Source organism: Rana temporaria, chromosome 4 (genome assembly GCF_905171775.1).
Source record: "Rana temporaria chromosome 4, aRanTem1.1, whole genome shotgun sequence".
In the NCBI taxonomy this organism is placed as follows: Eukaryota; Metazoa; Chordata; class Amphibia; order Anura; family Ranidae; genus Rana; species Rana temporaria.
Window position 1 is genome coordinate 252,238,674 of NC_053492.1, and position 12,812 is coordinate 252,251,485.

Consider the following 12,812-nt stretch of genomic DNA (forward strand, 5'->3'; position numbering starts at 1 on the left):
TACGTCCATAATGGACACTTATGGATAGATGCAAAAATTAAGGATTTTACAAACTGTTTGTAAATTTACTGAAAGTTGGCAACCCTGGCATAGGGATGTCCTTGTCAGTCTTCTACTGTCTCTTTACTGACCGATCACAGCCTAGTGACAAGCTGTAATGTTTGAGGCCTCGTACACACGACCGAGGAACTCGACGGGCGAAACACATCGTTTTGCTCGTCGAGTTCCTTGTTAGGCTGTCGAGGAACTCGACAAGCCAATTTTCTCCATTCCCGTCGAGGAAAAAGAGAACATGCTCTCTTTTTGGCTGGTCGAGTTCCTCGACAGTTTCCTCATCGAAAAATGTACACACAACCGGTTTCCTCGACAAAAAAAAAAAAAACAGCAAGTTTCTTTCTGTTTTTTGCCGAGAAACTCGGTCGTGTGTATGAGGCCTAACTGTTGTAAAGTGAGATCACCAACCTGGCTGTGTTGTCCGGCACACTTGTGTTAACATCAAGACTTGCTGGGTAGAAATAAATACAAATCCTTTGGTGAGTAAAACAGATAACAAATATATATTTCAAGTAAGCATTTAGCTGTTTTTCCTGAAGTTCAGCTTTAGGTTCTATCCTTCTATGCACTAATCCATAACAACCAATCATAATTTGCTCTGCTGAAACTAGACCAGCAAAGGATGGCTGCAGAATGGTTTGTTATGGGTTACTGCGTCTAGAAAAAGTATACTTAGTAGAACTCTTTATTGAATAAGGTGATTGTGACGACACCTCCAGCATATTTATCTAGAAACACACACAATGAAGATCAAAGTTAATATTTAACATCTTCGGGTGCAGCAACCAGTGCACGATTTTAACAAAGCCTGCTGGCTGCATTGTTCCCGCAGATATAAGGCTTGTTCAAACCAATGATGTGTGCAAAACCAGTACTAGTAGATATAAGTACAGGAATCTATCCAGCAGCTCTGAAAAAAGAATGTGCTTCATTTGCATTGTTCTTGGTCAATATATTCATCCAGTTCCATATCAGAGTCAAAAAGTGAATGTCCAGTGTAATCAGTATCTGGGGTTTGAGAAATGCTGTTTTCTGTTCCCTCATCATCAAAAGTCCCAGTCCTTGAATAAAAACTGAAGTCCTGTAGCGGGGTATGTGTCTTGCTCCCCTCACCACTGTCATCGGTTTCGTATAAGGAGTTGTCATTGTCGTCATGCCATTCTGGCCAAAATTTCCTTCTTATTCTTTCACAGTACATAGCAAGATTAATGAGCTCCCCTGTAAAACAACAGACCATTGTGAAATAGGTGTAAGTCAGGCATTTCAAGCTATATGCATAGTAACAAAGTTACAAGTTGGTAAAAGTAAGTATCCATCAAACTCAAACATTTAGTGGAACTTGATACAAATAATAATGCAGTGCACAAAAGTCCATAAATATGTATATCTAACCAACCACCAGTGAATTCCACAAATCACAGTCTTCACTTCAATGTATTACCCATGTGCCACATGCATAACACCCTGTGAACCATATGCACTCACCCAGTGCCGATCCTGACCTCCCTGGGGCCCTAAGCAAAATTGTTATGGGGGGGGGGGGGCTGCCGAAAATGACATGTCACATTAAAGTTGAGAAGCGGCGGGGGGGGGGCATGTCACATTAAAGAGGGGGTGTTCTGCTGTCGGAAATTACATCTTACATTAAAGTGAGCGGGGGGTGCTGACTTCTTACCTCTTCTCCCATGCAGCCAGCGAGTTGAGAAGCAGGGTGAGGGGCCGAAAATGACTTCTCACCAGGCGGGGCCTCTAGTAATTTGGGGGGCCCTAAGTGGCTTGCATAGTGAGCTTATATGGCGGATCGGCCCTGCACTCACCTCCTGGATTGGACCTTAATCAATTATCAAGGTCAAACGCACTTTTTCCCCTCTAGGGCTTTACTTCAACTGGCTACTGGCCCCCAGTAACAATCACAGGCACTGACACATGGACTGGTGCTTATGTTCAACCTGCCTTTAATTGTTACTTGGAGCCAGTTGGAATATAGCCCTAATGTAAAGTTATGCACTCGGGGGCTAAGAATATGCATGCATCATACATACTAGGGGGGAGTACAGCTGGGAGGATCCGTAGTGGAGAAGGATCTGGGGGTTTTGGTAGATCATAAGCTCAATAATAGCATGCAATGCCAAGCTGCGGTTTCCAAAGCGAGCAAAGTCCTTTCTTGTATTAAGAGAGGTATGGACTCCAGAGAGAGAGATATCATTTTGCCCCCTGCCCCCTAAAAATCATTAGAAAGACCTCATCTGGAATATGCAGTTCAGTATTGGGCTCCAGTTCTCAAAAAGGATATCGGAGAACTGGAGAAAGTGCAGAGAAGGGCAACCAAACTGATAAAAGGCATGGAGGATTTCCGCTATGAGGAAAGATTAGAGGAACTGAATTTATTCACTCTTGAGAAGAGGAGAATTAGGGGGGATATGATCAACATGTACAAATATATAAGGGGTCCATATAGTGAACTTGGTGTTGAGTTATTCACTTTACGGTCAACACTGAGGACAAGGGGGCACTCTTTACGTCTAGAGGAAAAGAGATTTAGGCTCCATTCACATCTCCACGACAAGCAACGCCGCGTACGCGGCGTATTTTGCCGCGGATAGTGTATCTTTTTTTTTTTTTTTTTTCAAATTCTTCCCATTGCTGTCAATGGGCGAATGCCAATGTCGCCTGAAAAAAAGGGTCCGGGACTTTTTTTCAGGCGACAGGCGTACGGCGTCTATGAGATGTGAACCATCTCCATAGACAGCAATGGGAATTTCCCCCTCTAGCGGCACAAGCGTCCGGCGTCGGGCGTTTTGTCGCCTAGATGTGAATGGAGCCTTAATCTCCAAATACGGAAAGGTTTCTTCACAGTAAGAGCTGTGAAAATGTGGAACAGACTCCCTCCAGAGGTGGTTCTGGCCAGCTCAGTAAAGTGCTTTAAGAAAGGCCTGGATACTTTCCTAAATGTACATAATATACTAAGATTTGTTGGTAAAGTTGATCCAGGGTAAATCCGATTGCCTCTCGGGGGATCAGGAAGGAATTTTCCCCCTGCTGTAGCAAATTGGATCATGCTCTGCTGTTTTTTTTTTTGCCTTCTTCTGGATCAACTGTGGGTATGGAGTTGGGTGTATGGGATTGTACTGTGTTTTTTATTTTGTTTGTTTATTTTTGTGTGGTTGGACTGGATAGACTTGTGTCTTTTTTCAACCTGACTAACTATGTAACTATGCAGAGGGGCAAAAGTGCATTTGACCTTGATTATTGATTAAGGTCCAATCCAGGAGGTGAGTGCATATGGTTTACAGGGTGTTATGCATGTGACACATGGGTAATACATTGAAGTGAAGACTGTGATATGTGGAATTCACTGGTGGTTGGCCACATATACATATTTATGGATTTTTTTTTGTTTCATCATTTCGGACTTATTTATTTAAGAGACAGTGGGCCAGATCCACAAAGAGCCGGCGTAACGTAAAAATTCCCATTTAAGTTACACTGCCTTAAAATTTCTACCTAAGTGCCCGATCCACAAAGCACTTACCTAGAAATTTTCGGCTGTGTAACTTAAATTCCGCCTGCGCAAGGCGTTCCTCTTCAAATGGGGGCGATTCCCATTTAAATTAGGCGCGCTCCCGCACCGGCCGTAGTGCGCATGCTCTTGACGTCATTTTCCCGACGTGCATAGCGCGAAATTACGTTACGCCGAGCTTTGTGGATCGCGCCGGGTCAATAAAGTTGTGTCGGGGAAAAAAAAAGATACGGCGGGAAAAAAAAATTCAAAACAAAAAAAAAAACGCGTCGCTGGACAGAAGGGTCTGCTTTTACAAGGTGTAAACAGTTTACACTTTGTAAAAGCAGCCCTAATTTTACACATGCAACTTAATACTTACGGAGAAAAAACAAAGCAGAAAAGCTTTGTGGATCTCCGTAAGTGCTAATTTGCATACCCGAAGCGGCATTTCGACGCGAAATGCCCCCAGCGGCGGATGCGGTACTGCATCCTAAGATCCGGCAGTGTAAGTCTCTTACACATGCCGGATCTTCTGTCTATCTCTTGGAAAACTGATTCTGTGGATCAGTTCCAAAGATAGAAACAGGGATATGACGGCGTATCAGTAGATCAAAGATCCCTTTTGAGGATCTGGCCCAGTGTTTTAGTTGTGCTGCATCATTAGTTGTATCATGTGTTGGAGGGTTCAAGTAAAAATGTCTAACAGTGCTGAGCGGCAAATATGTGAGCATGCTGATTTGTTTGTGATTTATGTACATCGGGTTTATATGTCACAGACTGCCTTTCACTTTTCACATTAACCCCCGGTTTACACTGCCACGACTTTTCACGCAACTTGAGAGTTCAAAATCGCATGACAAGTTGCGCCTGATTAACGGCAAGTGAACTGATAACTAATCGGTGTGAGTCTCCGACTTGGAAAAAAGTTCCTGCAATGTTTTGGTGCGACTTCAACACGACTTGCATTGAATTCTGCATGCAAGCCACGATGAAGTCGCGCCAGGATGTCAGATTCAAAGTTGTGCAACTTTAAAGCCACGGCAGTGTGAACAAGGGCTTATGGGAACATATGAAAAATATTTTGCATTTATTATTATTGCTATGTATCCGATCAAAAATATTTATGCATAAAAATTATATCTAAAGACATTTTGTTTTGAAATAAGTAGTGCAGTGTTAGAACCCCTGTCATGTTTTTACTGAGTTCACTCTTTGTCCTAGTACGCATTGTCAGCAGGAACAAAAGTGAGAGAAAATTCAAGATTTTAAAGATTCAAGAAGAAGAATAGAGGGGAAATATTCCAATAGGGAACTTTTCCTGGTGCTTTCTAAGAGGGGATTTCCCTTTACTTTACAGAGTTTTACTCTCACTTTCTGTTGTGTGTAAAGGACAATATATAAAGATTTAGCCCTTCCCCACTCTATGCAAAATGGAAATAAAAAAATAAATAAAGAATCAGCTTTAGATACTCTAACAAATGATGATTATTGGGTTAGCTTGCGGAAATGTACCTTTAACTGCGTTTCTAATCTCAGGCACTAGGTGGCAGTGCACAGTAACAAAATATACAGTAAATCAAAAGTCAAAAGCACTTTCAATCCACCAATGAACTTCTGATAGTTCAGAGAAGAAATGTCACTATTCCTTACTCACCAGGCACATGTCAGATTGATTTTTATTTGAATATGTTTTCTAAATGCCTTTTTTTGCAAACAAATGTTCTTGATATTATATACAGTACATAATTTACTAAAAAACACTTTTAATTACACAGAGTAAAATTCATGAACAATTTACAATCAGAAAACTGAGATTTGTAAAGCACAACAGAATCTTTAGTTTAAATCAGCTAAATACATTCCAGTATCAGTTTCATCAAAACGAAAGGAGTTCAATAGCTTGCAGCTCATTTCCTTTTGACAATAGCCCCAGCGAGTAGATAATCCTGTCCCCTGTCAGAAGCTGCCACGTGAGACTTTTGCTCTCTGTGTGGAAACAGTGGTCACACTGCAGAAGTCTAACATGCGTCAGGTCTATAGGTATGTTTTGTTGAGCCAGGTGGTGCCAAGTGGGCCATCCATGGAACAAATTTTGGCTGAAGGAATTTGCTGAAATCACCTTAAGGGTCTTAGGATATTACAGCTACACACGATCGGACATTTCGACAACAAAAACGTGGATTTTCTTTTTCCGATGAAATGTTGTCTTGCATACACACGGTCACACAAATGTTGTCGGAAATTCCAATCGGCAAGAGCGTGGTCACGTACAACACTATGACGAGCCGAGAAAAATGAAGTTCAATGATTCCGAGCATGCGTCAAATTGATTCCGAGCATGCGTAGGATTTTTGTGCGTCGGGATGCATAGAGACGATCAGTATTTCCCACAGGAACTTTTGCCGTCTGAAAAATAGAGAACCAGCTCTCAAACATTTGTTGTTGGAAATTTCGACAGCAAATGTCCGTTGGAGCGTACACACGGTTGGAATATCCGACTACAAGTGCAAAGTGCACTTGAAATTGCACTGAAAGTGCACTTGGAAGTGCAGTCGCTGTAGATCCGAGGGGGACATGCAAGGAAAATGAAAAACAGCATTTTAGCTTGCACGTGATTGGATAATAAAATCAGCAGAGCTTCCCCTCATTTCAAATCTACCCCTTAGATTTACAGCGACTGCAATTCCAAGCGCACTTTCAGTGCAATTTCAAGTGAACTTTGCACTTGTAGTGCAAAGTGAATTTGCTTTTTGTAAATAACCCCTTAAGATTTTAAGTTCTTAAAGCATTCCTCAATATTGATTACCTTTAATGAGCTGTTCCGGCCTTGTACCTGGTAATGTCCACATCGCCTGTGCCAAATGTCCAAAAATAGTGGCATCTAATGTAGAAAACTTTGGTCCCATGATATACTTTTTATCACCTAAGGAACATAAGTAATTATTGTAATTAAAGTGGTGATATATTGCAAAATTAAAACATATAAATAATGTTATTGCATATATTAGGTGATTCAAAATTGAACACAGCAAAGATAGAGCTGCAGCATGGTGGCCAAGACCATACAGTGGACAGGACAGGTTCCACTCAGAACAGGCTTCACCATGGTCAACTAAAGAACCTGAGTGCACATGCTCAGCATCATATCCAGAGGTTGTCTTTGGGAAATAGACATATGAGTGCCGCTAGCATTGCTGCAGAGATTGGATGAGGTGGGGGGTCAGCCTGTCAGTGCTCAGATTATACGCCGCAAACTGCATCAAATTGGTCTGTATGGCTGTCATTCCAGAAGGAAGCCTTTTCTAAAGACGCACAAGAAAGCCTGCAGTTTTCTGAAGACAAGCAGACTAAGGACATGGATTACTGGAACCAGGTCCTGTGGTCTGATAAGACCAAGATAAACTTATTTGGTTCAGATGGTGTCAAGCGTGTGTGGCGGCAACCAGGTTAGGAGTACAAAGATAGGTGTGTCTTGCCTACATGGTAGTGGGAGTGTAATGGTCTGGGGCTGCATGAGTTCTGCCAACACTTGGGAGCTACAGTTCATTGAGGGAACCATAAATGCCAACATGTACCATGACATACTGAAGCAGAGCATGTTCCCCTTCCTTTAGAGACTGGGCCGCAGGGCAGTATTCCAACATGGTAATGACCCAAAACACACATCCAAAACAACCACTGTCTTGCTAAAGAAGCTGAGGGTAAAGATGATGAACTGGCCAAGCATGTCTCCAGACCTAAACCCTATTGAGCATCTGTGGGGCATCCTCAAACAGAAGGTGGAGGAGCGGATGGTCTCTAACATCCACCAGCTCAGTAATGTTGTCATGGAGGAGTGGAAGAGGACTCCAGTGGCAATCTGTGAAGCTCTGATGAACTCCATGCCCAAGAGGGTTAAGGCAGTGCTGGAAAATAATGGTGGCCACACAAAATATTGACACTTTGGGCCCAATTTGGACATTTTCACTTAGGGGTGTACTCACTTTTTTGCCAGCGACTTAGACATTAATGGCTGTGTGTTGAGTTGTTTTGAGGGGACAGCAAATTTACACTGTTATACAAGCTGTACACTCACTACATTGTAGCAAAGTGTCATTTCCTCAGTGTTGTCACGTGAAAAGATATAATAAAATATTTACAAAAATGTGAGGGGTGTACTCACTTTTGTGAGATCCTGTATATGTTATATTGTATTAAATCTAATATGCATAGTAATACTTTGTTGCAAGTCTACAATGCATACAGTTTTTTTTGCAACCACACCTAGCTAGCAAATAAAATGATCAGAGAATAAATATTTTGTCACTCCAGATAGGCATGGCAGGAGTACCAACATGAAAAACTTGGCATCTAAACAAATGTACAAAGCCATGAAAGCATGTGTCTTAATTTCTAAACTAATTTCTAAATTTCTAAATGACATGCTTCAAAGGAAAGGGAGTGATTTGTAATCATACATACATAGACCCACAAAACTAATAATGTTGTGTACAGGGCCAGATATTAGGTTACAACATTCAGATGATGAATCCAGATGTACAAAACACATACACAAGGTTTGGACTGTAATCACATGGCTAAAAGGGAAACAAGCACATGGATCTGACACAGTACTGAATATATACACCACCAACATTTGCAGTCAAAAGAACAAGGATCTCTACTGACAAAATAATAGGGATGGCAGGTGTTACCTCCAATTAACTGCTTTTGCTGAGGAACACAGAGCTGTTGATACTGGCAGAAGATCAAGACCAAGTTATTAAAGTGTCAGTAAAGAGAATTATGGGGTCTTTTTTTGTTTTGTTTTTTTAAGAATCATACTTACCTAGGTGGATGCAGCATGGGTCCGATGCTGCATCTGTCCCCTGGTGCCTCTACACTGAGAACCGAGCGATTTAACACCACCGATCGCTCAGTTCTCACAGCTTCCCAAAAAGAGAGCTGCTGACTGTCGGTCACAGCTCTCTGCTCTGCCCCCTCCTCGTTCATTGTAATGCTGAGCTGTGGAGGGGGCAAGGGCGGCCGGCTCGGGCACTCAACCAATAACTGAGAGGCTGAGCCGATGCTGATCCAGGGATTTGGCGGATCCCAACTCCGTGGTTGTGATAATGCAGAGCCTGGCCTGAATTCTGTGACATCAGCAGAGAGCCCTCAGCCCTCTGCTGAAAACGGATCACAGAAGTGCAAAACGAACTGCACTCCTGTGATCCACAGGAGAAGTACAGCCAAACGAGCTTTGGCTGTACTTCTCTTTTAACTGCTTGCCGACCAGCCGCCGCAGTTTTACGGCGGCAGGTCGGCTCTGCTGGGCGAGAGCACGTAGATGTACGTCATCTCTCCCAGTAGCCAATAGGGGCTCGCGCGCCGCCGGAGGCATGCACGCGCGCCCCCCGCTCGCTCCTGACTCCCGCGCGCGTGCCCGGCGGTCGCGATCACCGCCGGGCACCCGCGATTGCTCGTTACAGAGCGAGAACCAGGAGCTGTGTGTGTAAACACACATCTCCCGGTCCTGTCAGGGGAGAAATGCCTGACCGTCTGTTCATACAATGTATGAACAGCGATCAGTCATTTCCCCTAGTGAGTCCACCCCCCCTACAGTTAGAACACACCCAGGGAACATACTTAGCCCCTTCCCCGCCCCCTAGTGTTAACCCCTTCCCTGCCAGTGGCATTTTTATAGTAATCAATGCATTTTTATAGCACTGATCGCTATAAAAATGCCAATGGTCCCAAAAATGTGTCAAAAGTGTCCGAAGTGTCCTCCATAATGTCGCAGTACCGAAAAAATAAATCGCTAATCGCCACTATTACTAGTAATAAAAAAAATATTAATAAAAATGCCATAAAACTACCCCCTATTTTGTAAACGCTATAACTTTTGCGCAAACCAATCAATAAATGCTTATTGCGATTTTTTTTATAAAAAATATGTAGAAGAATACGTATCGGCCTAAACTGAGGAAAAAATATTTTTTTTTATATATTTTTGGGGGATATTTATTATGGTAAAAAGTAAAAAATATTTTTTTTTTCAAAATTGTCGCTCTTTTTTTGTTTATAACGCAAAAACTAAAAACCGCAGAGGTGATCAAATACCACCAAAAGAAAGCTCTATTTGTGGGAAAAAAAGGACGCCAACTTTGTTTGGGAGCCACGTCGCATGACTGTGCAATTGTCAGTTAAAGCGACAGTGCCGAATCGCAAAAAGTTCTCTGGTCTTTGACCAGCAATATGGTCCGGGGCTTAAGTGGTTAAGAAAGCTCCATTTGTGGGGAAAAAAAGGACATTAATTTTGTTTAGGTAAAGAGTCGCACGACCGAGCAATTGTCAGTTAAAGTAAAGCTGTGCCGTATTGCAAAAAACGGCCTGGTCATGAAGGGGGAGGTAAACCTTCCAGAGCTGAAGTGATTAAAGGGGAATAATAATAAAATCAAAAATCTGTTTCGGGCCCCTCTATGTAGTAATGGCCTCCCACAAACTCCTAGTAAAAAAAAACAGCCCTGCCTCATTTCTTGCCAGGTTGTAAAATGTAGTGGTTCTGCTGGAGAACCATTACCAGATTTCACCACTTACCGTACATTGCAAATTAAAGTGGAGTTCCACCCATAAATATGACATTACATCAGTAGTTTTAAAAAAATGTCATTAGTCCTTTACAATTTTTTTTTTTTTTTTAGATGCCTTCAAAGTGTTGTTGCTAGGCAGAATAGTTAATCTTCCCACTTCCTGCACCTAGGTGCTTAATGCTTCCTAACCTACACCGCACAGACTCCTGGGAATGTAGTGGGTGTAATTTTCCAGGAGTCTGTGCACTCCCCAGTCTCAAAGAATCATGTGACTTGGACAGCACAGGTGCTGAAACCTGATCTGACACTGCTTGTGCAGCACTGAGCATGTTCGAGATTTGCAAGGCTGAAATCCAGGAAGTCATACAGTCTGGCTTCATGATGCCCACACTTAAGATGACCCCAGTCAATTTCTATTTTATAAAGTGTCTAAATGCTGTAACAACCTAACAAAACGGACCTTAGTTTACAGGCCAACTTTACTAGAATACATTAAGCTTGTGTATTACAGGGGTATTTATATTTAAAAAGTGAAATTGTGGCCGTAACTCCGCTTTAAATCAGTATTTTTTGATATCTGTGCAGGGCATACCAGTGGCAGTCCGTCTATAGAGGGCGCTGTTATGTTATTGTTGCCAGCTGCCGCTGGTCTAATTCAGATGGCTGAAACTTGAGCGCCGACCAACCGAATAACGGCAGTTGGTTGGCTGTGCGGAAGTGCCTATCAGAGCCCTCGTCTCCCGGAAGCTTATCCTCGGAACGTACGGGGGGTGCGTTCCTTGGATAAGACTGACGGCCATCTCAGCCAATCAGGTTCACCGATTCTGGTTATCGGTAACCTGATTGGCTGAAGCGTCACCAAGGCAGGAGAGGACATCAAGGGACATGGAAGGAGAAAGGTAAGTGCATTTTACAGGGCACAGCGGCGACAATGGCCACAGAGGCGACAAAGGGCACAGAGGCATCAATGGGCACAGTGGCGACAAAGGGCACAGTGGCATCAATGGGCACAATGGTGACAATGGACACAGTAGCAACAATTAAAGGGCATAGTGACATGCACAGTGGCAACAATGGGCACAGTGGCTACAATTAAAGGGCACAGTGGTGACAATTGGCACAGTGGCGACAATTGAGGGGCACAGTGGCTGCATTTGATGGCATGGCACAGTGGTGACAATTGATGGCACAGTGGCTGTGTTTGATGGCATGGCACAGTGACTGCATTTGATGGCATGGCACAGTGACTGCGTTTGATGGCATGGCACAGTGGTGCGAATTGATGGCATAGTGACTGCATTTGATGGCATGGCACAGTGGTGACAATTGATGGCACAGTGGCTGCGTTTGATGGCATGGCACAGTGGTGACAATTGATGGCACAGTGGCTGCGTTTGATGGCATGGCACAGTGGTGCGAATTGATGGCATAGTGACTGCATTTGATGGCATGGCACAGTGGTGACAATTGATGGCACAGTGGCTGCATTTGATGGGCACAGTGAGGCTGCAATTTTTTTCTTCTCTTTTTTTCGTTTGCGCCCCCCCCCCCCCCAAAAAAAAATTGGGGCACCAGCCGCCACATATCTGTACTACTACATGTAGATGTCCTGTACCTACAAGGAATAATTTGTTAACTCCCTGGGGAATATAGCAAGTAGTTATTACCAAGAAGTCCAGCCAGAGATCTCATGTCTTTCTCCATCAGCTTATAAATCTCTTCCTCTGAGAAACGCCCAATGCCTTGTCCATACATTTCACGCTTTACAATGCCTTTTGTAAGGTGGCATAAAATCCATTTCAACAAATCACTAAATGGCCCAGGAATGCAGATCATTTTCTGAGTCTCATGTAAATTGTCCACCCATTGGCAATAGGCTAAAGTCCTGTAGCAAAAAATATAAAGGAAAGATGGTCACCTATTCAAATGTGTTTACAGTGAACAGATTATAATTAATTTTCTTAGCATTTACTGTAATAAAAACCCTATGAACATTTCAAGGTTGGCATACATATATAGGAACTAAAATGAGATGTTTCTATCAACAAACTGAGCATTGTGTAAAACTAATCTTAGAAAGTATGGGCCAGATTCACATACAAATGCTTTACACTGCGGCGGCGTAACGTATCCCATTTACGTTACACCGCCGCAAGTTTACAGCGTAAGTGCTTAATTCACAAAGCACTTACCTGTAAACTTGCGGCGGCGTAGTGTAAATCCGCCCGGCGCAAGCCCGCCTAATTCAAATGGGGCGGGGACCATTTAAATTAGGCACGTTCCCACGCCGAACGTACTGCGCATGCTCCGTCCCTAAAATTTCCCGACGTGCATTGCGCTAAATGACGTCGTAAGGACGTCATTGGTTTCGACGTTAACGTAAATGGCGTCCAGCGCCATTCACGGACGACTTACGCAAACGACGTGAAATTTAAAAATTTGACGCGGGAACGACGGCCATACTTAACATTGGTTAGACCACCTAGAGGGCATGCTTAGTTTTACGCCTCGTATCTCTACGGAAACTACGTAAAATTACAGCGACAGGCAAATCGGACGTTCGTGAATCGGCGTAACTAGTCATTTGCATATTCTACGCCGACCGCAATGGAATCGCCACCTAGCGGCCGGCCTAGAATTGCAACCTAAGATCCGACAGTGTAAGTCACTTACACCTGTCGGATCTT

The 12,812-nt window shown here is 43.2% G+C and overlaps 1 protein-coding gene across 1 annotated transcript in view; it reads right to left on the minus strand.

Annotated features, from left to right (window-relative positions):
* Positions 1 to 362: 362 nt before the first annotated feature.
* The window catches only part of FAXC (failed axon connections homolog, metaxin like GST domain containing), a 63,393-nt gene continuing 50,943 nt past the window's right edge, over positions 363 to 12,812 (minus strand). Inside the window, exons 4-6 of the mRNA XM_040350140.1 lie at positions 11,793 to 12,010; positions 6,363 to 6,479; positions 363 to 1,272 (exon numbers count right to left, since the gene is read on the minus strand). Of these exons, the coding sequence (XP_040206074.1) occupies positions 983 to 1,272; positions 6,363 to 6,479; positions 11,793 to 12,010 (625 nt within the window). The 3' untranslated portion in view covers positions 363 to 982. The remainder of the gene's footprint in view (positions 1,273 to 6,362; positions 6,480 to 11,792; positions 12,011 to 12,812) is intronic.